Raw genomic sequence first — 27,035 nt, 5'->3', positions numbered from 1 at the left:
GTTACTACGAGCTTGTGATGAGTGATGGGCCAAACCTTTTTTTTATGCTATGCTTGATAGGCCTTTATGTTCGCCCGATGCCCCGATGAGCCCGATCCATACCTAGCTCTATGCCTCTATCTACAATTGAAGCACATAAGAAATTCTTACGCCTAGACCAAGGGAAACGTGGAAGGAGGGAGAAGTATCATTTAGATATTGCACAAAGGTACAAAACTGACAAAATTAGCTTAGTTGGAGAGCGGTGGCTGTTTGGCGAGGGTTTAAACATGTTGTTCTAGTTCTACACTTCTACTGTTCGAGCGAAACGCAAAACAAACAATAACGATAGTTCGTGAATCGTGATATTTCTAGGAACCACAAACTTCTCTCTGTTTTGCCTCATCGAAAATTCAAAACCTTATCTCTCTCTATTCGCTCAACCTTGAATCTCTGCTCATTTCACTTTTCTCTTATTTCTGGGTACGATTTTCTAATTAATCCTCTTTCTTGATTTTTTATTTTTTATTTATTTATTTATTAATTTTTAAATTTTATCAGATAATCTGTTTCTGGCTTTCTGCTTAATCGCTTTGTCAAATTTGATTGTTTGAGGGAGTTTCATGGGGTTGGGTTGGATGCTAATTTGTTTAACAATGTATGAAATTAGAGAACTTTTTTGAAGAATTGAAGTAATACCTCTTTTAAATTTCAACTAAATTGAACATTAAAGTTTGTGATTCTTGTAATTTTGAAGCTTATATATGTTTTAGGTTTAACATTTCTAATGATTGTAAATTAGAAAACGAGCAAATGCTTTTGGCAATCATGAAGGTGTTGAGTTCTACAATTGATGAATGTTGGAACATGTAGGTGTAGGTTTTACAATCTGCTAAGAAACTGCTCTATCTAGAAGTTATTTTACCGCTATGTATAAATATCGTGATCGATTGGTGAGGCGAAGAGGATTTACTAGTTAATCTCTGTGATTTTTGGAATGATGCAAGTCTCAATCCAAAAATCACTAATGCACTCCTACAAAACCCCTTTAGAATTCTGTGACTTCAAGCTATTCTATTGAGATATTCATATATTGAAATTAGCCTATCATTGTATCATTTGTTGCACGGCAACAAACCTTGAACCTCCCCTTTCCTGCCTCGCCCTAAAAGAATCCCTTTTAGAGGTATGTATGGCCATGGTAGTGGTTTATCAGGTTGAATATAGAGAAACACCTTGGTAATGACTTAGTGTGAATAAGGATTGTGGAGGTGAAATTTTATTTTTCTTCCTAAAATTTTTGATGGCTAGTTTGGTAGCATAGAAATGGCCTAGGTGTTCATTTGTCTAGTTAGGCCAATATCATTATATTTTTATATTATACTTAGGGTAATTAAAATGTGATTCAAATAGGCATATAAGTGGTTAAAGAGTGGTGAAAATGAGGATAGAGATTTTTGAAGAATCAATGTTTTCTGACAATAGTTGCACCAACTTCCATTAATGATCCTTGGCTTCTTTGCACACATATAGACGATGTAGTTTAAAAAAAAGTTAGTTAATTACTTTGTTCCTCATTGTTAAAACTATATAGGCTCAACATAAAATAAACAAGTTAAACGATAGAACCATAACCTTGCCTATTTAGAGGGAATAGCGATGGTTCATGCTTTAGTGATCAAGTAGAATACAATCAACGGCCAATTAAGCCTAAATGTAGGTGTTTAGTACTCAGCTGGAAATAAATTTCTTTCTAGTTTAATGATGTGACATCTGATGAAGCAATGAAAGTTATGGTGTGTAAGGAAAATATATTTGCATTCTTGTATTTAATCTGTTCATGCATCTTGTGTTTTTATATGGATTATCTTCATATTGCAGCCCTGGCTAACGGTTACACAGAAATGGGTGATAGGGATGAAATGGTTGAGATCAATATGACATCCTCTGTTGAGTTGAGCTCATCTCTGCTAGAACAACTAGGGGAGGCATTAATTGAGCTGGAAACTCATAACGCTGCTTTCAGCACTCAGGTTCCATGGAATGATGTTGAAGCACATTTCCGTAACTTGGAGTCAAGGACAAAGAAGACATTTGAAGAACTTGAAGCCAAAGAAAAGGATTTCACAGCTAGGGAATCTCACTATCACATGCTTTTTGCTGAGAAAGAGGCAGAAGTTGTGGCTAAGGAGCAAGATTTGTTAGATCAGGTGCAGGAACTAAAAGATGCTGCTGTGGCTGCCATCACTAAAGCTAGGGAAAACCATAAGGTAAGCAGCTTTGTTGATGATGAAAATGCATCAATTGACACCCATGAACGGAAACCTCCTCATAAAATGGGGGGAAATGTTGAAGGTGTTGCTGCCGAGGTTAATCCTTGTGCAGAGCTGACACAATTTTGTGAGCAGATGGATTCCATAGGACTTTTGAAATTTGTCATGGAGAACCTAGAAAACCTTTCCTCTCTTTGGAAGGAACAGCTGTCAGTCGCACTCGGTATTGCGACTGAGCCAGCACGTTTGGTGCTTGATGCACTGGCGGGATTTTTCCCTCCCAAAGAAATGACCCAAGAAGTGGATATTAGAGATGCTGCCCTTCATGGCATGCTTCAGTCTTGTCTAATCCTTATGGAAGCCTTGTCTGCCTTTCTGTCTAAGGCTGACTGTGCCACTGATAGCTTTCTTAACCCTGAAACCCAGCAGCAGGCGAAAGTTATTGCCAATGAGTGGAAACTTAAATTGGCTGGGGAAAGCATTAATGCTGCCAATGAAAATTCATTGGAAGCAGAGGGGTTTTTGCAGCTGCTTGCAACCTTTAGAATTGCCTCTGAGTTTGATGAAGGAGAACTCTGCAAGTATTTTCTTGCAGTTGCTCATCACAGGCAGGCAACTGAGCTCTGCCGCTATCTTGGTTTGACACAAAAGATACCAGGTTGGTATTCTTTCAACCGTCCTGTCTCTGAAGATTGGACCTGATATGCGTCAATGCTCTTTATAGGTTTATTCCCCCAAGTAATGTAGTCTGTTTTGTAGGTATATGGCATATTTATTGTTTAAAGTGCCTATCTATTGTTTAACTGTTAAAAATTGCTACTCTTCAGAACTCAGAAGAGTACCCATTTGAGCTCTTAAATCTTTTGCAGGTTTGGTTGATACTCTGATAAGTAATGGGAGACAAATTGATGCAGTACATTTTATTCATGCTTTCAAGCTCTCTGAGGCTTTCCCTCCTGTTCCTCTTTTGAGAGCATATTTAAAAGAGCTAAGGAGAAACTCACAAGGAAATGGCAGTGCTGCCTTACAGGTATTAACACATTGATAAAAAGAAGTGTTTTATCATTATAGCTTATTTAGAACCATCTATGAGGTTTTCGTTGGCAGCTTCTGATTGCTGAAATTTCTGTGTCATATTCAGAATGACTACAATGCTCGAGAACTTGAAGCATTGAGGGCAGTCATTGCGTGTGTGGAACAATATAGACTTGAAGCTGACTACCCTCTTGATCCACTCCATAAAAGGGTTGCTCAGCTAGACAAATCTGTCAGAGGTGATACTAAGAGGACAGCTGAAACCGGTTATCACCAACATCAAAAAAAGCCGCGAGGTGATAGAGGATTCCAAGGCCAACGAGCTCGGGGCTTTGGTCGTGGGAGACATGGCCCACCACCAAGGGCATCGTATACGGGAGTAACTGGACGACCAGAGAGGTACAATCCTGCTTTCCCAACTCCTCATAGCTTTACCGTTACTGCTCAACTTCCTTATGCTGCTCAAGCCACTGATCAAAGGTTATATTATCCGCAAGATACCGGGCCCAGAGGCCCGTATTCTCCTGCTGCCCCTAGCTATGGCTCTAATTTGCAACCATCACACCAACCATATGCCTAAGATTCAAATGGCATTAGATCCAACTTAGTCTAGCTTTAATTGATTATCAAAGGATTTTAGGCAAGCAGTTACGTGGTGTTAGGAAGGTACATTTTGTATCAGATCACTGCTGAGCCATTACTCTAAGGGTTGTGGTTCACTGCTGCGCAAGCAGTAACGTGTTGTTAGGGGGCTACAGTTTGTGTTATTTACTTATTTTCATCTATGTTAAAAGGTTTTTACATATTGCCTTTTATATAAAAATTATACCCTCAGATTGTTATTACAGCCCCTGTATCTTCTTGTAAGTTTGCTAGTTGCAAATTCTCTCTGTTGAGTGTTCATTATTTTTTTTACAACTGAAGCATTTATATCGTGAAGTTGCAATTTCCATGTGAAAAGGAGCTTTGTGCGCAAAGGCACATGCTCTTTTACAAACTTCCTGAAATGAAGTGGGTAATAAATATTGGGGTATATCAATATATATCATCGCCTAATTTTTATTTTTTTTTTATTTTGGGGTTGTTCATTACTGGCTTCAGTTTCCACTTATTGAAAGATTTTTTGTCATTCGAACCAGAGTAATATACTAGTATCGAGTTGGAGTTTGCGATGTTATTCTACAAGGTTATATCCTAACATGCACAAATGCAAAATGTAGTGTCGGGTTGTATCTGCTTTGTGCTATTGTCTGGTGAGCCATTTTCGAGTTCATATATCAGGCTGATATGACCTAGTACCATATCTAATCGTAGAATTACTCTACATAGTAAATTATTTAACCAAGATCCTGTAACTATAGGCAATAAGTAGATATCTCCTTTAACTACTATCACTACACACTGTTATTCCCTCTAATACAACAAAAGCATGGTACTTCATTAATAATGATTGCAAAAAGGGCAAACACAATATTTAAAGTCGTGTGATAAGGTGAAAGATATCAAGAATTCAAGATGGATAAAAGTTCATAAGGCAACCAAACACTTTGTTTGATCAAAGGAAATTGAGGGAAAAGAAGGGAAAGGAAATGGAGGGATTAATTATCTTTCATTTGGATAATAAATTAAGGAAAGAAGGGAAATGGAGGGTAGAAAAATGAAAGAATTAAATTGTAAGAAATTAATTTTCCCAACAATGAAGAGATTTAGTAGGAAAACTCACCATTTTTCTCTCCCTTTCCTTACTCTTCCCTCCCTCTCCCCTTCACCTCCCTTTATTTTCTTTTCCATTATATATCCAAATACACCGAAATAGTATAATCACATAAAGTAATCTCAAAATGAAGATATCTATACTTCTATCTTCAATAAATTATTTTTTAAAATGAAAGTGTTGTAGTAGTGCTTTTTTTTTTTTTTTTATAATCCCCCAGTCAAACCTCCAAATCTTGCACTTGTACAATCATTAATTAAAAAAAGGAAAAAAAAAAACAACTACTCGTATATAAAAAAATTAAAAAAAAAAAAAATACTCGTACATATAACCCAAAAAAAAAAAAAATACAAAGTGTACTCGTATATAAAAAATGCCGCGTCAACCACCCAACTTTATACTTTAATCCGCAACCGTCCAACAAATATAAGTACATCTCTTTCTTTCTCATTTCTCTCTCCAAGTTTTGTTGAAGCTTCAACATCCTTCCAATTCCCCTGATTCAAAGTGAATCTCCCGCATTGCACTCACTCCAACACCGATTCAACTCACCATGAATCGGCGACGACTCCGATTCGCCGCCATTACCACCACCACCACCATCTTCTCCCTCCTAATCTCTCTCCTCACCTTGACATTTCCGGTTTCCTCCGCCGTCAATTCCACCTCCGACAATCTCAATCTCCGCCGTACATCGCCGCTTGTTCTGCCTCTCTCACTCTCCCGGAAAATTCCTAGCGCTAAACTCCGGCGTCTTCTTCAAGCTAAACGTTTTCCTATTAATGCTCGCATGAATCTCTTCGACGATCTCCTCTCTAATGGGTATGTATGAGTATAAATTGTGAAAATCTCCCATTTTGTTTGCTCTTCAATTTTAGGGGAAATTCAATAATTTTGGGGGTTTTTTTAGGTATTATACGACGAGATTGTATATAGGAACTCCGCCGCAAGAATTTGCGTTGATTGTAGATACAGGAAGTACTGTTACTTATGTTCCTTGTTCTGATTGTGATCAATGTGGAAATCATCAGGTATTTTACTGTTTTTTTTTTTTTTTTTTTTTTTTTTAATTTAATATTGTACTTTATTTGTTGATTATGATTATTAATTCATGAATGCGAGTGATTTGATTGGGAGGAACTTAGTAGAATTTGGATTAACTTTGTTAGTGATGGTTGGTGGATCTGAAAAGGATAGATTGATAATGTATAAATTAATCTGATTCAGTGTTTTACAAGCAATACTTTATTTATTTTTTAGTTATTATTATAATAAACGTGAAATTGAAGTTTCATTGTTCTACATTGTGTTGACACTATGTGATTATCCGGAGGCAAACCCGAAATGAATTTAAATTCGGATTATGGAGTGATGTCAGGTGTCGTTTAAGCTTGAAAGTGGACATAGTAGCTGATGGTCTAACTTGATGATTGCATACTTTGTCCATTGTGGAATTCGTCTTGATAATGATATTGAATACATGTAATGTGAGATTTATAAATTATTACTTTATACTTATTTGCATTCTACTCAATTACTCATGCAACATTTCAACAATTCCACATACAGGTTTTAATTTTAAAAGTTATCCAGCTTTTCTGCTAATTTGGTTTCCAAGAATGCAAGCTATAGTTCCATTGATATGATGATATCTTAGTGTGCAATATCTGGATGTGGATGTGGCTGTGGCTGTTGTTTTCTGGAATTTTTTAACTATTGGAGGGTGTAGACTTATGTTTGGGAAAATATGTGTAATGATCCTCTAGTTTGGAAAACGAGTTGCTTTATCTAACCGTTCTTGCAGAAAGATTGGATTTTGGGGTTGAAACTAACCAAAATTGGAGAATGGGTGTAGGCCTATGTACGGTTAAATATGGGTAATGATCTTCTAGTTGGGGAAACAAGTTGCTTTTAATGAAACTATATTACCATACTTGCCAAAAGATAGGATTTTTGGATTGAAACTATCCAGTTGTAATCTTGAAGCTTATAAAAAATATAGTCATCCTAGAGTATGGTTGTCAAAACTGGACATAATGTGCTGAGGCAAGAGGAAATTAATTTATGCATTTACTTTGTTGAATTTTAGATACTTTGCTTGAATTCATTCTGTAGGAATATATATACTATATTTTTTTTTGTCTGTTCTCATATGAATTACATGCTTGGGTGTTGCATCCTCCTAGGGTTTCTCCCTGTAATACCTGTGTGTGCTTTCCTAGTAGTATAAGATGAATTCCAGCGGACATTCGGAGTATATTATTTGTTTTCTTTCTTTTCTTATTTATTTACTTTTGTAATACATGCCTAGGTGTTGCATTCTCCAATTGTTTACTTTTTCCATCCTGCGAACTCTGTATGAAACAGAACTAGATGATTTTACTTCCTCCTGGTTCTATAAAGGGTGTGTGAGATAAATTTGTTTCCTTTCTTCTTAATTTTTTTTACCTGTTTACCACTGGTTCTTTGCTAAATTGTTTTACCTCTTTTTTCTAATTTTTTAAATGTAGGACCCAAAGTTCCAACCAGATCTTTCATCCACCTACCATCCCGTAAAATGCAATCCTGATTGTACATGTGATGCTGAGAATGCTCAGTGTGTTTATGAGAGACAGTATGCTGAAATGAGTTCTAGCAGTGGCGTTCTTGGTGAAGATATTATATCATTTGGCAACCAGAGTGAGCTTAAACCCCAGCGTGCAGTTTTTGGTTGTGAAAATGCAGAAACTGGTGACCTGTACAGTCAGCATGCTGATGGTATAATGGGTTTGGGTCGGGGTGATCTAAGCATTGTGGATCAACTTGTTGATAAAAGTGTTATTGGTGATTCCTTCTCACTTTGTTATGGCGGGATGGGTATTGGTGGTGGTGCTATGATTCTTGGCTCTTTGTCAGCCCCCTCCGACATGGTCTTCAGCCATTCTGACCCTGACCGCAGGTATGAGCTGAAAGGATTAATTAATTGTATAATACTTTATATACTTTCCTTAATATCTGACACATTTACTCTAGTTTCTGGATGCCAACAGTCCATATTACAATATTGAGCTGAAGGAATTACATATTGCTGGGAAGAAGCTGGCTATTGATCCGAAGGTTTTTGATGGTAAACATGGAACTGTTTTGGATAGCGGTACAACATATGCATATCTACCAGAAGCAGCATTTGTGGCATTTAAGCGTGCGGTTAGTTTTTTTTTTTTTCTTTTTATTACTAAGGACTTCTCTGTTAGCATATTACTATTTCTGATTCTAGATGAGATGATAAAGTAAGTTTGCAACTGTAGAATCTATTCCCCCCCCCCCCCCCCCCCCCCCCCTTCTGTTGTTATGCTTTAATTTATGTTCTATTCATATATCTTGCTTTAATTTGACTAAACCCGTTTATTACAGAGTATTATATAAAAACAAATAGTATTATGTATTTATATTTTTTTTCTACTTTGTAATAGACATGCAAGGATATCAATCATTAAAGTTCTGTGTTGGGGAAACTGAAAGTAGAAGGTAGAACAATTTAAAAAACGTAGGATTATTATTTTAAGTCATGTTTTTGTTGCAATTCGACTATATGAGCAATTAAACAAGAATGTCATAGAGCGAAAGAGAGTGAGGAGTGTCTTAGGTTTATTGATCACTCAATTACGCAAAGAATAGGTTTAGATTCTGATTTGTAATTGAATGACATAGAGAAAGTGAGGAGAAGAGTGTCTTAGGTTTATTAACTATAAATAATGCAAAGAATTGGTTTGAATTGTGATTTGGAACTATGATCCTTTTCTTAACCATGTAAGCATAGATGATGCTGTATTTTCCACAATATATGCCAATTAACTATTATGCATGTTGTTAATGCAGTTAATTAGTGAACTCCATGGCCTTAAGCAAATTCGTGGACCTGACCCCAATTATAATGATATTTGCTTTTCTGGTGCTGGAAGGTAAGTTTATACCACTGATAACTTGTACTCCGACTTAGCAGTTGTTCTGTCCCAAATTGTAAATTTCTGTCATGCTTGTGTTTCTGCAGAAAGGTTTCTGAACTATCAAAGACATTCCCTGCTGTTGATATGGTCTTTGAAAATGGTCTAAAATATTCACTATCACCGGAAAACTATTTATTTAAGGTGATTTTGGTGGCTTATTCCTTGTTTTTGTTGGCTAGTTTCTCTTTTTTTTTTTTTTTTTTTAAATAAATAAATAAAATAAAAACAAAAACTCCTGACAACTTTCAATGTTAGGCTAACTTCAGGGTTACATAGTAAGATGGGGATAGTATGACATAATTAAACTTCTGATTTATATTAGAATATATCTCATGCTCACATGTTACCTCCTTATTCAGCATTCAAAGGTGCCTGGTGCGTATTGCCTTGGAGTTTTTCAGAATGGGAAAGATCCCACAACTCTTTTAGGAGGTATTGTATGCTTAACTATTTATCTGATCTTCTAATTTAAGACTTTTTCTGGTTTTTTTCGAGTTTAGATGTTTTGTTTAATTTGTGCTAACAGTCTCGCGATGTTCTTTTGCTTAATTATAGGAATTGTTGTCCGTAATACTCTCGTGACATATGACCGTGAACACTTGAAAGTTGGATTTTGGAAGACGAATTGCTCTGAGTTATGGGAGGGTCTTCGTGTGACTGATAATTCACCCACGCCCGCACCTGCACCTGCCCCATTAAATGGGGAGGTTTCCACTCCAGGATTGTCACCAGCATCAGCATCAGCATCAGCTCCAGGACCAGCACTTAAGGGAGTGCCAAGTTATGCTATTCCAGGTACATTCACCAACTGTTCCTTCTTTTGTTGCAGTATTAGACTTGAAGAATTTTATTGCATTAGAATGACTTGTTCAATTGTCAATTTTTCACCACCTTTGTAAATTAGAGTTTTTGTTACACGCTTATATGTTTGTTGACGTCTGTTTTCATTGACTTTATTAATCTCAGGAGAGATAAAAGTTGGATTCATTACATTTGATATGTCTTTGAGCATCAAAGACTCGGACTTGAAACCTCGCATATCAGAGCTATCTGGCTTCATTGCTCAAGAGTTGGGAGTCAATACATTACAAGTAAGTTGAGCATAAAGTTGATCTTTCGATAATAATTCTATTGGAGCTAAGAAGTAATCAAAGTTTTGCGACTCCAACTTTCCCCTCTAACTATAGAATGGTTTAAGACTTCTCTTTACATCTTGAGCTCTACTCGGGAAATTCTATATGCAGTCCAATAATATCTTCTTGCTTTTCATCATGTGGGAACAGTCTTCAATGTGTCTAATAGTGGGAGTACCATAAGACATTTAATGCAAACAGCATTTCATTTTTTTTTTTTTTTTTTTTTAAAAAAAAATTTGTTTGGTAAAGAGCTCTTTTGTTGGTTTCTCCAGGTTCATTTACTAAATTTCACTTCGTCCGGAAATGGTTCCCTGATAACATGGGGAATCTATCCAGAAAGATCTGCCAAGTATATAGCAAACACAACTGCAATGGTAGGTTGTTTTTGATGAAAGATTTTAATTTTGGATTAAGCTGAATTGTTATTTCCTAATATTAATTTGATCATTATCATTGCAGCATATTATTGCCCATTTAGCAGAACATAATGTTCAACTTCCAGATACCTTTGGCAGTTATACGCTAGCTAATTGGAAGGTTAAGCCACCTATGAAACGGTAAAGTCATTATTTTAGTTTCCCTAATATCTCGAATATGTTGGTTTATATTTTTCTTGTGTATTTTTCCCCTGCATCCTTAATAATCAGTATGCATGTGTATTATTCTTTCTCTGACCATTCTGTATTTTGCGACTTAACTAGTCTGTGATTTTGTAATATCCTTATTCCATACAATTGGAGAGGTATAGTTTTTGGTCCTTTCTCTGACCATTTATGTATATTTTGTTCTTGATGTTTCAATGAAGTGCTAAGAGCATATGGCTTCGCGGGTAAAGGGGCAGGATTAGCTTCTTCTCTAGTTTCTGTTAATATTGAAGTATGCCCTTTGTCATATTTGACCTCCATGATCTCATGTGTTTACTGTTTAGTGCCATGAGTGTCAATGCAGTGAATGCTCAGAATTCAATTAAAGTTTCGTTTTATTTATTTTTTGGCTTTTGAGGTCACTGCTCAGTATGCAATTGATGATGAAAGAAAGCTATGCATGTAGTTTTTGTGGGAAAAAAAATGTTTTCTTTGTGGGGAAACTGACCTTGTTCTTTCAACCAAGTTTTGTATAATTTCTGCTCTCCTTAATTTGATTCTTTTGATGCAGGAGTTGGTGGCATCAACATTACTTGCTAGTGGTCATGGCAGTTATTGTTTCACTGATGTTGGGTATATCTGTTTATGGGATTTGGTTCATTCGGAAATGGAGGCAGCAAACAACAATACAATACAAGCCTGTTGATAGCGATACTGTTGTTCCTGAGCAAGAACTCCAGCCATTGTAAACGAATAATGAGTTGTTCTCCCATTCTTTTACTTCCAAGATTTTGTTGTTGTAGAGCAAGGTAGAATACATACAAGTTTAATACCTAATTAACGAGGGAGCTGTCCTTGATTAATGCAAAACGCCTAGAAGAGTTAAGCTATTGCCAGTCTTCATTTTGTAGATAAATTCTTAATCTCTAATAGTAATACACTAATACATGATGAAATCAATAGTTTACATTTCTTCTGCTGTTGTTAAATGACTTTTTATTAAATGCATTTCCTTTGTCCTCCCAGCTCTTAAGCATCCTGAATAGTGCGAGTACTCCGTATTACATCTCTTTGGTTTGGGTGTGTGACAAGCTCTAAATACTACTCTGTCGTACTCTATTTGTTTTTGAGCTACTTAAATGTTACCAGACCCCAAGTCGACAAGTTCATATCTTTCAATTTGTTTCTTAGTTCAATAAATGACATAGTAGTACTATTTTGAGACGGGATCACAGAAGTATTATTTGATGTGGTTTAGTGGCTTAGGATGCGGAAGAAGACCTAATAGGCGAAGTCTTTTTTTGGTGGAGAGGACTTCTAGAGAACTTAGAATTTCAATTTTTAAGAGTAGAAAGTTTTGATACTGCCTTTGTATAATGGTGATTATTATGTACTCCGTAATTGATGACGCTGCTTATTAGACCAAACACGCTCTCTGGTAATAACTTACCAGGGAAGCAATTAACTCCCAAGTCATACTGTATTTTGTACGAGTACTCCGCACCCTTATGCCAGACTCCTACAGTTTAACATTTATCACGTACTCCGTATTATGTTAGAATTAAGGTTGGTCTACTGATTGGAAACCCTTGTGACCCCTATGAGAGGAGTTTGATTCTCACCCCAAGCAAGTGGGATCCCTAATAGAGTTTTGAGCTTGATCATCATTGCATCACTTTCTTTGGTGGTAATAAAATTAAATATAATTTCACAAAATAACTATATTTCTTGATGGGTTGACTAATCGTTCAACAAATAAAAATATAATTAAGCTACCTTTGAAAAGATTCAATTATACTTCGTAAATGTTTGATTAACATAGCATATTGTATGAAAAAAAAATAGAAATTTATATAAAAGTTACCTTCGTATGATTGACAAAACCACTAAAAGTCTAAACTCTTATAACTATCTCACTTTGACTATGAAATGTAATTTCTTAATTCCAATCACAATGACGACTAACGACTAATAGTGGAGCATACGTCAACATAGTTGAAATTAGAAAATAATATTTATCAGTTTTCCTACCTTATTTTTATTCCAGCAAATCACACAATTTCCTTGGGAGTTCATTACAAAGATGGGAGAACAACCTAGAAAATTTAAGATTAGTTGTTAAGAGTTGCTTAGCTTGTTGACGTTTTCAGTCAAAGGTCTTCCCACAATAAAAGCACTTGTTATATAAACGGCAAATTTAGTACAACAACAAAAACACGGTTTAAGTATAAGTATAACTCGACGTGTTTGAAAAGTCTTATCTTTCTCTCTTCTTTTGTTTCTTCCGCCATTTTCGCTTTTTTGTTCTTCACTTTCAGGTACTTCTACTTCTTTCTTTATTTACATACTCCTGTAATGGTTGATTAATCTGAGTTAAAAGATTGTTTCTTTGATTATAATTTTGTGTTCTTGTACTTATTGTTTGCTAATTTGACATTTTTAGTTTCACTGTTTGATTGCAAATTAATTTTCTTGTTGCTCAGTTTTGTTTGAACCTTGAATTATTGATTTATTTTCGTAGTATTGGATGCTAGAAATGCGGTTATTTATGAATCTAATTAGTTTCCTAGGTCGAAAATATTCTGCGAATATTCTCTATCAATATGTATAATATGATATTTAATTTTTTGAAACTTGGATCAGTTGCATTATTTCATCTTATGTTTAAATAGTTTTCTAGGTCTCAAGTTCATCAACTTGAATTAGCAGAACTTAAGGGGGAGTTTTGGAGAAATATAACGAGTAGTTTTGAGAATTTGGGGAAAAGTTTTACACAACAATTGCAATTGCATATTCTATTTATTAGGCTTCCTGCATGATTAGTTCTTCTCGCGTGTTGTTTATTGATCATGATTCATGATAGCATATGAAAGATGGTGATATGTGTTGTTTTTGGTACAGAACATGTGCACAAGAAGAATATAGAGGCATTACACTTATAAATAAAATCCTTCAAAAATTAGTCCATCATGGTTTCATACACTGGCTTAGAACAAGATATAGCTGGAGATGTCAATCAGCAGAAATTGCACAACTCATCTGAAGCCGGCGAAATCAATGAAGTAGGCATGATGGCTAAGGATCAAGATCTTCCTGCACCAGCAACAACAGGCACTCAGCAAAAGGAAAGGAGAAGATATAATCCTAAAATTCGAGTTCAGTCTATGGGACTTTCACCCATGATTGTACCTTTGTCTGCAAGGGAAGGTCAAAATGAGGTTGCTGCAAGATTTGAGGCCCATGTTAAGGAATTAGTAGAGAATTTGAAAAGTACAACAATCGAGACTGTAAGGGAAGCCACCTCTGAGCTCCGGATTTTAGCCAAGGACTTGGATAACCAAATCTTGATAGCGAGTTGTGGGGCTATTAGCCCTTTGGTTGACCTCCTTCGTAGTTCAGACATGAAAACTCAAGAAAACGCGGTCACAGCTGTTCTGAACTTGTCTATCAGTAACAACAATAAGGTCAGCATTGTCAAAGCTGAGGTGATTGAGCCTTTGATCCATGTCCTTCAGACGGGGACCTCTGAGGCTCGAGAAAATGCAGCTGCAACTCTTTATAGTTTATCTGTTTTCGAAGAGAATAAGATTAGGATAGGGAATTCAGGAGCTATTGATGCTTTGGTGGATTTGTTAGGGAATGGAACACCCCGTGGTAGGAAGGACGCGGCCACTGCTTTGTTCTACTTGTCTACATGTACTGATAATCGGCTTACAATAGTGAGATCAGGTGCTGTAAAACATCTGATAGACTTGATGGATCCTGCAACTGGGATGGTGGACAGGGCAGTGGTTGTGTTAGCAAATCTTGCCTCGAGTCCTGAAGGAAGAAAGGCTATAGCCGAAGCAGGGGGGATATCTCTTCTTGTTGAGGCGATTGAGCTAGGTTCACCCAGGGGAAAAGAGAATGCTGCTGCAGCACTTGTGCATTTTTGTGCAGACAGTAATAGATACTGCAGAAGGGTGTTAGAAGAAGGAGCTGTGCCACCTTTAGTAATCTTGTCCATGTCCGGGACCTCAAGGGCCAAAGAAAAGGTACGACACAAATTTTTGTGCTCGTTATTTACTCCTTCCGTTCCATATCAAATTTCCACTTTCCATTTCGGGTTGTTTTGTCCATGTCCGGACCACAATGTCTAAAGACAACACTCAAAACGGCGCCTAATAATTTAAAATGGAGCGATTGTGAATTTTTGTGTATCGCGATTTGTTATTAATCAAGTATTTTTCTTTTAATGTATTGCAGGCTAACAGGGTTCTGCAGCACTTGAGAAACCTACAAGCAGCTTATAATGCCAGAGCAGGCGGATTGTATACCTGAAATTTCGCAATGTCATCTGTGGTAACTTTATTTTAATAATCAGTTGAGAAATACATAGTATAAAATTAGTTCTTCTGAATTGTTTGATCTTCTGTGAATATTGTGTAAAAGAAAAGGTATACAAAGTATTTGCCTTGATAATTAGGCAACTAACAGGATGTAAATTGTTCTGTTAGGTCAAGTTGGACAAGTAAGAGCATCTTTGACATTTCACCTCCTGTTATCTGCTTAACTGTAGTAGACAATTAGCCTTACTTCTGTAAACCTGACCTTCTAATTAGAGAATGATACGAAGTACTCCGTATTATTTTGAAATGACATTAACAAATAACAACAGTACTACAAGAAATACGTCGCTATGTAATTGTGCAAATAGAAGTAAAAATGATGTCCATGTTCGTGTGACACCAAAATATTTATTACGGAGTTTAAAGTGAAACATACCTTACATAATTACTATTACTCATAAGAAAATACTTCCCTATGTCCGTTTATAATCTAAAAAATACTAACGTAGTTACAATTATTTCCGGACAAAGGGAGGGGAGACAGAGTCGTAATTCTGTGTAATACAGAGTGATATTTAAGGGCACTTGGGGTTGCCCTTAGAGTTCATCATGTCTCTGTAGCAAGGACATTCATGTTTGTTGCCATAAGTCCCAGATGGTACACAATTACACTTAAGGCAACACTTGAGGCAAAATGTTAGACATCGGTCATGTCCTGATTTACTGCATCTCACCCCACACTTGGAGTCACAGTCCAAACCTGGCATTTCAGAATCAATTAAATTCCAGCATTCGGTCTTTTATTTCAATGGCTAGTTAGGTAAATGAGATAAATTGAAATTCTGAAATATTAATTTAGGAATCAGGTATCCCTTCATTATTTTGTTTTTTAAAAAAATAATTTGGTATTACAACTTTAACTAATACAGTAGCAAAGTAGTCAAACACTACCAAGAAAAAAACAAATAAACTTTGCTTCTTTTGAAGTTAATTTTTTTTTTTTTTTTTTTTTTGAAGGATCTTTTGAAGTTGTTGAAATGTACATCAGTACTTTTTTTTTTTTTTTTTTAATCACACTAGGCATCTCTAGCAAATATGTACATGCATTTAGATTTAGGGTTAAGTGAGAAAGATTTTATACGAAGTATGTATATTTTTTGAACTAAATGTGCATATATTGTTCATGAACAATATATGCAAACTTTTTTTTCTTACTTGTATACTTCTTTTTTCTTTTACTCGTATAGTCGTATATAATGTACAAATCTTTTTAATGGCAATTTTTTCACTTTTTATAAAATAATATATACTTCCTCCGTTTCAAATAACTGGCATCCACTAATTTATAAACCATGACTAATTGTTAGGTCTTTAACAAAATCATTGTTGAAACCTATAATATTTGCTAACTTAAAAAAAAAATAATAAATAAATAAATAAAAACTATCAAGCAAGTCACACAAGTTTTACATAGAGAACTAACTATATAGTATGGACTAGATCTTTGTTAAAAGGAAAATGCATAAAAGTAAGCATATTGTATTTGATGAAAAAGACTTCTTACTTGAGTTAGGCTTGATTGCATCAGAAATAGCCATGCATGGATGAACTAAAGAAGAGGCAAGAACGAGGAAAACAATAGACAGAGTTGCGAAAACAAGCTTCATTTTTCTTTAATTTTATGGGAATTGTAGCTTTACTTCTAATTACTATGGCCTTGATTATATAGCTGAAGAAATACTAAGAAAGCTCAATTTTATTAACACATGTTCGGCTATTTGGCAGTGCTACAGAATTTTTTTTACACAGGACACCGTATGTCGTCTGAGTTGTGACTCATGCAAATACATACAAACGCTACTAAAAGCGCTATTTTATATCGTATATAGTACACTCAAGCAATTAATTGTAGTAAGGTTTGGGCACGTAATATAGTTATGTAAGGCCATTATCGTCCTTTCATCTTTCTGTTAGTTGCCTAATTATTAGAAAATTAAGTTTGTTTGTGTAATAATAAACTTTAGATAAGATATCGGTTGTTGTTACTTATACATATTACTTACACATTATATCACCAATATGATAAGAAATTCATTAATACGCAATGGTACATATGACTAAAATGATGTTGAGAAACACCAATTCATTTATTTCGGAATTTCAAGTGAAACATGCCGTACATAATTTACTCTTAAAAGCATACTAACCTATGCCCGTACATAATTCAAAATAAATATACTATCATAGTGACAACAAATTTCAGACAAAGGAAAAGGTGACGAGCTCTAAATTTATTTATCTTGTGACAAAACTTAAGGGCACTTGGGTTTGCCCTTAGAGTTCCTCATGTCTCTGTAGCAAGGACATTGGTGTTTGTTACCATAGGTCCCTGATGGTACACAATTGCACTTCTGGCAACAAATTTGGCAGAATTTCATACAGCCTTCATGTCCTGCTTTACTGCATCTCGCACCACACATTGAGCCACAGTCCAGATCTACATTCCAAAATCAACAATACTTAAGTTTTCAGCTAATTGAAGAGAGAATATATATTCACAAATTAAACCAGTCAAGGCACTTCCTTTATATAAAACTGGCTTTTTTTTGGGTTACAACTTCAACTTAATGCTTGCAAAATACTCAAACTAGAGTATATTATTTTAAATATCATATTGTCTTATTTGAGTTCTATATAAACTAAGTAATAAAAATTAGCAAATTAGATAAACTAATTTTAAAAAAAAAAAAAAAAAAAAAAAAAAAAAAAAACACAAAACACCCTTTAGTTGTACACGTTAGATATACGGCGTAATGATATTGAGTGTGAAATAATACTTCTTAAGATTTTGTTACTATTGCTAGTCTTGAGTTCAACCTCTATTATAAACGTTTTTATTGTCATTAATACACGAGACATTTTTTTTTTTTGTCCATACAACATTACTAGAAACATAATATATATTTTCATAGAATTATCATGCTTTTAGTGTTAAGACTGTTAACTACTTGTATAAATTAAACATAATAGTGCATATAATGATGAAGATCAAATTGACTTCAAAAGTTATTATTCTAGTCTTGTCTAAGGAAATGCATACAATAATTAAGCATATAGTACTTGATAGAAAACCACTTACTAGTGTTAGGCTTGATTGCATCATTAAGAGACATGGATGGATGAACAAAAGTTGAGGCAAGAACAAGGATAACAATTGACAGAGTTGCAATAACAAGCTTCATTTTTCTTTGATGTCTTTGCAATTTTTACTTAGACTTTGATTTGGTTTCTTGAGTTGGAGTTGTAAGGCTTTATAATGGGGATATATTAGATGAGAGTGAGACAACAGTACGGTGTATAAGATTAGGTCATTCAAAGCATACTACACATGGCCAACCTAAGGACCCCTGTATTTTTAGAGCGTCCAAATGTATACATCATGGTATGAATATGAGATAGACACAACAAGGTCAGGCTCCATACCGATCATGAAAGGGACTATATGTTACATAAATTTTAAATCACTATGTATAATAGAATAACTAGTTTTGGGCTCGGGCAATGCCCCACATTATTACATGGAACTATAGCCGTCAAAAACGACCCGAACTGATAAATCCGAACCGTTTTGAATTGTTCGGAAAAGGAACCAAACCGTTAAGAACTTGTTATTTTAAGACCATAAACCGACCCAACTCGATTTTTTAAAACCTAAAACTGAACCGATCCGAATGTTTGAGAACCGTTAATGAACCATACCCGTTATCAAGCCGAACTGATACAATCCGAAACCGAGAACAACCCGAACCGAGTACTTCCGAACCCGATAGCAACCCGACTCATTGTAAACCGAAACCGTTTAAACCCGACAAAAACCCAATAAACTCAAATCGTTTTCAACCCGTAACTGGTTAAGACCGAACCGTTTACAACCCGTAATAAGTTATGACCGAGCCGTTTACAACCCGTAACTGGTTATAATCGAACCATTATAATCCGTAAGCCGTTATGACCTTAGAGTTTTTTATTTCTTTTTTTTTTTGGTATATTTTATCAATAGTAAAACAAAAGGACTTAATTTTATTTACGAAGTATTTATATTGAAAAGGTTTGGAATTTTGATGTCATTGAAACTCTTATGCTAAAATATTATCGTTCTGTTACGAGTAATGGTTCCGTATTGTATTTAAAAAAATCTAAATCAAAAGCTAACTCTAGATTTGTTATTATTATTTGATATCCCGAAAATCATTATACAAAAAAGGGAAATAAAGCTGAACAACTAATTAATACTCCGTATGATCTATTGGAATAACTAATTAATTTAAAGAATGTTGAGGATATACTAGAAGATTTACGTTAACGAAACCCGTTTAAAACTGGCAAAACCAGTTGTCAAACTGACTGAGTTCAACTCGAACCGATTATGACCTGAACTGATTTCAACCCGACCCGATTAGGACCCGGTATGTTTTGACCCAAAACCCGCTTTAAACTGACAAACCTCGTTTTTAAACCGACCGAATTTAACCCGAACTGATTATGATCCGAACCAATTATAACCTGACCCGATTAGAATCCGACCCGAAAAGAAACTGCAATAAAAATAAACCAAACCGAACCGACTCGGAATTATATACAACCGATCCGAACTGACCCGATAATAATTCCAACCCGTTACAAATCGAAAACCGATAAACCGAATCCAAAACCAAACCGCAAACCCGATTTACACCCCTACATGGAACTGACCATTAATATACGTTGTCATTTACGATTCAATTTTCTTGTAATTAAATTTGTTATTCATATTGTCATTTGTTGCATATTAATATTTTGTATTCAAAAGATTGCATATAAAATCACATAACTTGGTGGTAAGACACTTAATTCTAGAATTAGAGGTTGCATGTTAATAATTACTACCCCTTTATGAACGCGATGCGTGTGTGATTATATATGTTTCGTATACCTTTTCTAAAGGCTCGAACAATTTCAATCGAAATTTTTTTTAAAAAAAAAATTGCAATATGCTCAAGATATACATGGACTTGGGATCACATGCCAAATATGACAACACATAGAAGGGTGGTCCTATGTGTCCCCTTCAGGTTTTTTGGAATTTTGGCCCTAGTTCAGTGAACATTAAATAATCATATGCATGCGTTCGTGCATAAGCCAAATTTTGTAGCGCACATAAGGTTGAATGTAGCATGGGCGTGTCCTTAAATAAGGGAAAATCGTGTATCTTGCACAGAACTTGAAGTGTCTTAATAAACAGCTGCCCTTGCATCCGTGCTGCTGCGCACGTCCTCGCAGTGAGGTTATGGCACCCCTGCATTAAGGGGCAGTTCTTGCGGAATTTGCACTTATGTTTCTGTACTTTAGGGTATGGGGATTATCTCCAAGGACAATCTTTTGACGGTCTAGTTGATATTGTAATTGATGTTTTTAGCTCTAGATACACCCAAATGTATAATTTAGTTTGCAAACAATCGGTTAGTGAGAGATTAATAACTTGGTGGGAAAGGATGTAAACATTGAATTAGTGCCAACATCATCTACAAAGAAAAGATAATGCACATATTGTATGCAATTTTATATGATCAATTACTAATTTCCGCATATCTATAACATACAGAGTAGGAAAAAATACTTCATATATTCATATGGAATAAGGTAATGTACAATAACACACTCATACAGGAAACCTATGTACAAACTATCTCAATTCTTCAGAGGAAGATTTGATCCTGACCTGAGATGCAGAGGCCGTGGTACTAAAAACTGATTCAGCAATGACCTTCGAATATGAAGATGTAATTATGTAGAATTGCAGATAAAATTTATACCATTATACATTACAAACTTCGTATGATATATATTTACTAAGATCAACCACCAAGGCTAAAAGACGGGCAGGACTGCTGTAAGTAAGAATCGTCTTCACCTTCCTCACTAGATGATAACAAATTTACCTGCCAAAGCATGGTAAAAGTTAAGAATGTTTTACAGGCCATGAATCCACAACTCCGCATATACTAGCCAGAGAATTTGCATAAACAAAATTACCTTGATTATTTCACACTTGGAGTTTGATTGCGCATAAGAAGCTAAGATACTCATGTTGAACGGCTGCCATTTACAAAATGATACAAAATCATCAGATATACAGATTCACAATCACCTATACTCCTACAGGCCAATAATATCCTCTCTATTTTTGTTTATCCAAATAGATTAGGTTACAGCGGGAACAGAAAAGATTTACCCTGAAAGGATCACTCCTCAAGGACTGCACGAACATTGCTTTGTCTGAGCCTTTCCCCTGCAAATCATCCAGGAAAAAAAATTGAGTATAGGGATACATAAAGAAACTAAAAGTCTTATGATCTGGAAGAAGTTGTAAGATAGTACCAACTCCCAAGCCCCAACCTCTCACGATTAGGGATATTACATGATCTAACAGAATTCCCCTATATAATAGTAGTTATGCTATCTTCTCTCCATCACTCAATTGAAGAAGAGCTTAATATAAAACCCATTCATAAAGTCATAAAATATTCATGGTAAGATAACATTTCCTGGACATTCTAAAGCACTATATATGATCTTGATATGAATTCTAGACAAATGGAATGCTTTCATGCTTGAAAAATTTGTAATTCAAGAGTTACCTCAAAATAAACATCTCTCAGTCGCCTTCCTGTCTGAGCACAGCAAATGCGGACAACATGTTCATCAGAACTGCCTGTAATAATATAGTCGCTCCCATTCATGTAATATGAACGTGTATAGTTATGTGAACTTCCACTTGAAGCAATACCAAAGTCTGTGTGCAGTCTCCCGTCAGCAGCCAAAAGTTGTCTCACCTGGGCAATCAATTTCAAGAGGTCATAAGTTTGTTCTTTTTACTTATAATAAAGTTTTAGGTTAAATAAGTTTAAATAAGTGTCAACTGTCAAACGCATATAAGATCCATATAGTTCAGATAAGAGCCAGTAAATCCATTTACGAAGATTACCTCATTATCTACAGCTGACACAAGCAGATACTGGTCATCGGGGGAGAAGCAAACCATCACATTGCCTCTTGAGCTAGTAGCAGTATAGCAAGGTCGGACCATTTTTTGTCTAATATCCCACATTTTCACATCATGATCAAATGATGAAGTCGCAAACATAAATGGAGAGAGATGAGAGAACTTGGCAACATTAATGGGCTCTTGATGTAGATCACCGAATAACTGTGAGCGTTTTCCAGTAACCATATCATACATGGCTACGTTTCTTGTGTAACCACTCACAAGAAGCATTTCATCAGTTGAGTTGATATGGACTGAAGTCAACTGCTCAAACTTATCAGAGGCGTTAAAAACACCATCATAACAAGAATCTGCACCCTTTGCCGAAGTGTTACTGATGTCATACAATCTTAGCAAACCGTTATCAGAACCAGCAAGTACCTGTCATACCACACAACTATTAGTTAATCCTATTCGCATTATGCCAAACATTCTGAAATTATGAAGCAGGATAAAAATATAGAGACATTGATTAATATTCCCTATGCCCTATTTTCACACCTTATTCATTTGGCTGAATTATCACAAAAAATTATTCACCAAGGCTATTCCTCTTTACTGTTTTTCTATGCTTTTTCAAGTTAACATCAATATATAGCATCTAATGGAACAGAGGAAGTCCAATGTAAAGGCAATCTTGTCAACTCAATTTTAGAAACTGTCACGAATAATCTATTTACAATTTAATATGCATGCCAGTATTTTACAGTGCTGAAAATGATGCCTCAAAGCCCATAAAATTATGCAAATTTTGTGTGCGTGTGTGGATGGGTGGGGAGAGGGGGGATGCAGAAAGGGTTTACATTATTCAATATGATCTTCATTCTAAAACGTGTGCCATACCTTGGAGGGGTACTTCTTAAGCCAACAGAGACCCAAAATGCTATTCCTTGCTCCCAATGGTGGCATGTAAGCAAATTTCTTGCCATTCTCATGGTTGATCACCACCACTTCTCCATCCAAAGTTCCAAAAGCCATAAGGCTAGAATCTGAAGGATGATATTCAAATTGCCTAGGACGGAACCTCCTGCTCTCTTCATTTGTAGCGAAGCTAATACTAGAGAGGGAATTTAAATGTGGCCACGGTGAGGCACCTAACTTGGCTGCACAAAGAGACCGTGAAAAACTCTGCTGATTCTTCCTATAGAAAGAAGATTGCTTTGACTTAAAGGGAGTTCTACTGGATGCTATTTCACGATTATGAAGGATGCGGGAAACATTCTCTTCTGCATGTCTTTTATATGGCAAGTTTTCAAAATATGTTGAATGTATCACCTGAGCTAGTTTTTTGTCCTTCTTTCCAATAGGTAAATTGTCTAAAACCTCTAATCGCGGCAAGGAAGCAATCATGAACTCCCTATAATCTTTCTCAAAGCATAAAGGTGAAGGATGATGTGAAATGTACTTCTTTCTTGCAGAAGCAACTGTTACACCTTCATTGAGGTCAAAATCATACCCATCTTGTACATTGGACTCATCACGGAAAGTCTGAAATGTATATAGTAAGTGAATTCATTAAAAATTAACAGTGTAACAGTAATTTGGGTGTGAAAATTACCTAGACAAGCATAAGTTATCCTTACCTTTTTCAAACCAGAATGGGGATCAGATGATAAATCCAATAATCTTAAATTTTGTAGATTATCAGAACATGTATTAGGCTGTCCAGTGGGATAATCAGAGTTGCTGATATGAAAACCAAATCTATTGATAGAATATGCAGGGCATGGACCAGTATCTTTGCAGCACAAACAGTTCTGAAATCGAAGTTCTACAAGTGAAGGAAGCTTATACAGGGCAGTGGTAGTAGTCCAGAGATTAGCAACTCTTGTCTCACACATAGAAAGATGCATTAAGTTGGGCATGTTAGAGAAACAATCCTTGTGTAGGGTAGTCAGTGAGGTGCAGAAGTCCAAATTGAGCTTTCGTAATTGCATAAAGCTTCCAACCATGTCAAGCTTCTGAAGACTAGAAGAGCTCAGCGTTAAAACTTGACAACACAAACCACTTCGAAATAGATACCTAACAGGGAAAACGTCATAGTGTTAATCATTAGCTAACCATGAATTACAGTGCCTGACAAGAAAAATGTTATAATCATTTAAAACAAAGAGCGAAAAGAAAAACTGAAAATTGAAGGTCAAAGCTGTTATTTGACTTAGTTCCTATTCTTTCAACTTATGAAAATAAGGTTCAGTAATAATCAGTAGTTCATCAGACAAAAACACAAGTAAAAGGGCAAGTTTTATAAAATCAATAAAAGGAAAAAAAATAAATAAAATTGCAGCACTGAATCAAACAGAATGTTTTGAAGAGAATAGGACTTTATAAGTGGGTTAATGTGATTATTTATGAAAACTGGACTGCCACCATAAGCACACATAATTAAGTAGCTCTCAAAACCACACAACAAACCTCAAGAAGCGTTTTGTAAATGGCAAATCTTGAAGACTAACTGTACGGAGTTTCTGGTTGGCTGCACACATCAGTGAAAGAACCTGATCTTCATTTAGAATGCAAGGTGATTCATTGAGTATATCAACAGCATCAACATCGGAAGAATTCATTGCATTGATCATATCAATAAGAGGCAATAAGTCAGCATCCTTCAGGTGGTCCAGTACAACGACAAGATTACTTAGCCTTTGATAAAATTTCTGACACTCAACCTGCATATGTAGGATATCCAAAATTGTTTCTATGGAATTAGCATAAATCAGTCAAGATACTTGTAAATTGTTTGTGAATCAATTAGTACGAGACCTCTTAGACCTATACAAACAACATGATCAATTTTAAACTGCTCTGCATCCTCAATAAAGAAGTAACTGATCACATGTATACCACAGTTGAATTACAGTTTCTAAGGCTGTGTTCTGTTGGAAGGAAAACATTTACAAGAATTAGATTTGTGACACCTGAACCAAACTAAAGTTTTTTATGGTCAGAAGCTGATTATAGTTGAAAAGTAACAAGAGAGTGTTTGGTTAGGTGCTTTCTAACAGTTTTAACCGTTATGAACAAGCAGTTTCTTGACACACGACGATCTTCAAGCTATAGAATGTGTCAGAACTCAGAAGACTCAGAACTAGCTGATGAAGAATAAATAAGGAGTTGCACTTTTAAATTAAGACCTAATGACTTATACAGTTATACATACCTAAAAATCCCATCTTAATTTGAATGTGGAAATCAATTTCATTGAACTACTGAATTACTTACTACTGATAGACTGATACTAGCTCAGAAGTCAAAACATACCTTGGAAAGAGAGCTCAAAATAGCAGGATTAGGCAGCACCTTGTACCTTTTGCAACAATTTACATACCTAACACCACAAAATTATAACAATTTTATGTCAGTATACTATTAATGGTTGTTACAAAATTAGGCGCTTGAATTACTTGATGATATATATGAAATCTATGCAAAATACAGTTAATCCAGTTATACATGCAGAGCACTTCAAATTGTTAAACTTGCATCATATTCATTCAAACAAAGCTCAAGAAGTCACATTTGATTCCAAAAGTTAGCAATACTTCCTACTAGTAATTCGATATTACTACAGCTTCTAGTTTTCAGTATTAGAAATTCTCAAAGCAACTATAAATGTATTTCTTATGTAGAACTAGTCTCATTTGCACTAAGATATTCATGTTAATTCTGAAGACTGAACGCGAAAAAACTGGAAACTACACTTTCTAGCTCCCATAAACTTGTTCATAGCTTTCAAAAATCCGCAATGATAACCATAAAACCAAGGCTTTGATTCAACAATACAATAAGTGAAATGCTACTTCTTCTTTTACAAATGATCCTTATCCCACATGTCTTGTCCACAATAGACATTAACAAGATTAGGAATTAAGATCAAATGCACAAAATTTAAATTAGTCAACAATCATTAACTTTGCTTCTAGATAATCATATCATAATACTAATACACAAATTTCCACAGTTAAATAATCCATCTCCTGGAAAATGATAATAATTTTGATTTGGAGAGTACATAGAAATTGAAATTGAAGAGAAATTCCTTCCACAAAAAAAAAAAAAAAAAAAAAAAAAAAAAAAAAAAAAAAGAAATTGAAGAGCAAATAAACTGATTTAGAAAGTCAACTTTAAGTAGTAGATCTTACACTTTGGTTGACAATTTTGATAAACAAATCATCTCTGCTTTATTTCTAAATTTAGAAACTGTAAGATATTTCAGCAAATCACTTGAAATTATATAAAATGCCAAATTGAATAATAAACTACTTCAAAATTGTAGAGGAATCTTCGAGAAAAGTATAATACAATTAGAAACTTAAAAAATAAAGAAAAAGTAAGTACCTGAACTCGAAGCTATCCATTGAAATGAAGTATCTTTTTGCCAAAATTGAATCTGAATAATTAATTTGTTAATTACAGATAAAATGGAAAGATAGAATGAAGTAGTAATAGTGTGTAGAGGAACGATAAGCAGAGTGACTTTTCAAAAAGCTCATATCAAAAAACAAGTTAGGCAAAAATATGGTCGTATTTATAAGAGTACTAGGAAATTACTTTGAACTAGTTTACCTGAAAATAATTGAGAAGATAAGATAAAATTTGTAGGAAATTATTTCGTAAAACATGTTTAAGAATAATTTCGGGGTAAAATGAGAAAACCAAATGGAAGACAATCATTTGCAATTTGGCTATTTGCTATCTTTCACAAAAACTACTCTATAAATTAATTGTACGGTTGGCTGTACTAATTTTTTTATTAAATTTCTTTGAATTTGATTGGTAATGTTTTCAACTTTTGATTAATTAGCATTGTCTGTCAACATTGTTGTAATTAACTTTAATTAATTATGGAGTAGGTTACAACCAATTTGGATTGATTTATAGGGATTTTCAATTTTGCTATCATATCCATTGTTGAA

At 35.0% G+C, this 27,035-nt stretch overlaps 3 protein-coding genes and 1 pseudogene across 5 annotated transcripts; 2 read left to right on the top strand and 2 right to left on the bottom strand.

The window, feature by feature from the left end:
• Positions 1-238: 238 nt before the first annotated feature.
• Positions 239-15,342, top strand: LOC145562927 (uncharacterized; annotated as a pseudogene). Its single transcript, XR_014094473.1, has 6 exons — positions 239-462; positions 1,861-2,910; positions 3,122-3,282; positions 3,394-3,894; positions 13,671-14,741; positions 14,953-15,342. The product of XR_014094473.1 is annotated as an uncharacterized LOC145562927 (transcript).
• On the top strand, positions 5,317-11,679 carry LOC145561896 (aspartic proteinase 36-like). The gene is made up of 12 exons (XM_081622023.1): positions 5,317-5,823; positions 5,912-6,032; positions 7,512-7,939; positions 8,031-8,187; positions 8,860-8,942; positions 9,032-9,128; positions 9,347-9,419; positions 9,543-9,782; positions 9,954-10,078; positions 10,396-10,497; positions 10,583-10,680; positions 11,279-11,679. The coding sequence occupies exons 1-12, from the start codon at positions 5,555-5,557 to the stop codon at positions 11,454-11,456; spliced, it is 1,971 nt and encodes a 656-aa protein (XP_081478149.1). The 5' UTR covers positions 5,317-5,554; the 3' UTR covers positions 11,457-11,679.
• Positions 15,343-17,150: 1,808 nt separating the features above from the next.
• LOC145563061 (peamaclein-like) lies at positions 17,151-18,455 on the bottom strand. The gene is made up of 2 exons (XM_081623471.1): positions 18,175-18,455; positions 17,151-17,532 (listed from the first exon to the last, which is right to left on the bottom strand). Exons 1-2 carry the CDS (start codon positions 18,275-18,277, stop codon positions 17,348-17,350), a joined length of 288 nt encoding a protein of 95 aa, XP_081479597.1. The 5' UTR covers positions 18,278-18,455; the 3' UTR covers positions 17,151-17,347.
• Positions 18,456-20,678: 2,223 nt separating this feature from the next.
• Positions 20,679-26,588, bottom strand: LOC145563059 (protein DWD HYPERSENSITIVE TO UV-B 1-like). Of its 2 annotated transcripts, none has more exons than XM_081623470.1 (10): positions 26,458-26,588; positions 25,381-25,447; positions 24,535-24,788; positions 23,703-24,141; positions 22,963-23,607; positions 22,114-22,500; positions 21,713-21,907; positions 21,307-21,363; positions 21,108-21,170; positions 20,679-21,013 (listed from the first exon to the last, which is right to left on the bottom strand). In XM_081623470.1, the coding sequence occupies exons 1-10, from the start codon at positions 26,475-26,477 to the stop codon at positions 20,930-20,932; spliced, it is 2,211 nt and encodes a 736-aa protein (XP_081479596.1). In that variant the 5' UTR covers positions 26,478-26,588; the 3' UTR covers positions 20,679-20,929. The 2 variants fall into 2 exon arrangements, with proteins under 2 accessions (XP_081479596.1, XP_081479595.1); XM_081623469.1 differs by having other exon boundaries at positions 22,060-22,500; positions 26,458-26,587.
• Positions 26,589-27,035: the final 447 nt, after the last annotated feature.

Source organism: Chenopodium album, chromosome 10 (genome assembly GCF_948465745.1).
Source record: "Chenopodium album chromosome 10, dcCheAlbu1.1, whole genome shotgun sequence".
Taxonomy (NCBI): domain Eukaryota; kingdom Viridiplantae; phylum Streptophyta; class Magnoliopsida; order Caryophyllales; family Amaranthaceae; genus Chenopodium; species Chenopodium album.
This window is presented reverse-complemented; position numbering and strand designations above follow the sequence as displayed.

What these genes read in the sequence shown, in the direction of transcription:
- LOC145561896 (XM_081622023.1), top strand. Translation starts at nt 5,555, where the DNA reads ATGAATCGGCGACGACTCCGATTCGCCGCCATTACCACCACCACCACC. An exon ending in GACGATCTCCTCTCTAATGG is followed by an intron (nt 5,824 to 5,911) that starts GTATGTATGAGT and finishes GGGTTTTTTTAG; the next exon opens with GTATTATACGACGAGATTGT. An exon ending in CATTCTGACCCTGACCGCAG is followed by an intron (nt 7,940 to 8,030) that starts GTATGAGCTGAA and finishes GGATGCCAACAG; the next exon opens with TCCATATTACAATATTGAGC.
- LOC145563061 (XM_081623471.1), bottom strand. Translation starts at nt 18,277, where the DNA reads ATGAAGCTTGTTATTGCAACTCTGTCAATTGTTATCCTTGTTCTTGCC. An exon ending in TGCAATCAAGCCTAACACTA is followed by an intron (nt 17,533 to 18,174) that starts GTAAGTGGTTTT and finishes TTTGGAATGTAG; the next exon opens with ATCTGGACTGTGGCTCAATG.
- LOC145563059 (XM_081623469.1), bottom strand. Translation starts at nt 26,477, where the DNA reads ATGGATAGCTTCGAGTTCAG. An exon ending in TTTTGAGCTCTCTTTCCAAG is followed by an intron (nt 24,789 to 25,380) that starts GTATGTTTTGAC and finishes CTACATATGCAG; the next exon opens with GTTGAGTGTCAGAAATTTTA. An exon ending in TGAGGAGTGATCCTTTCAGG is followed by an intron (nt 21,171 to 21,306) that starts GTAAATCTTTTC and finishes TGTAAATGGCAG; the next exon opens with CCGTTCAACATGAGTATCTT.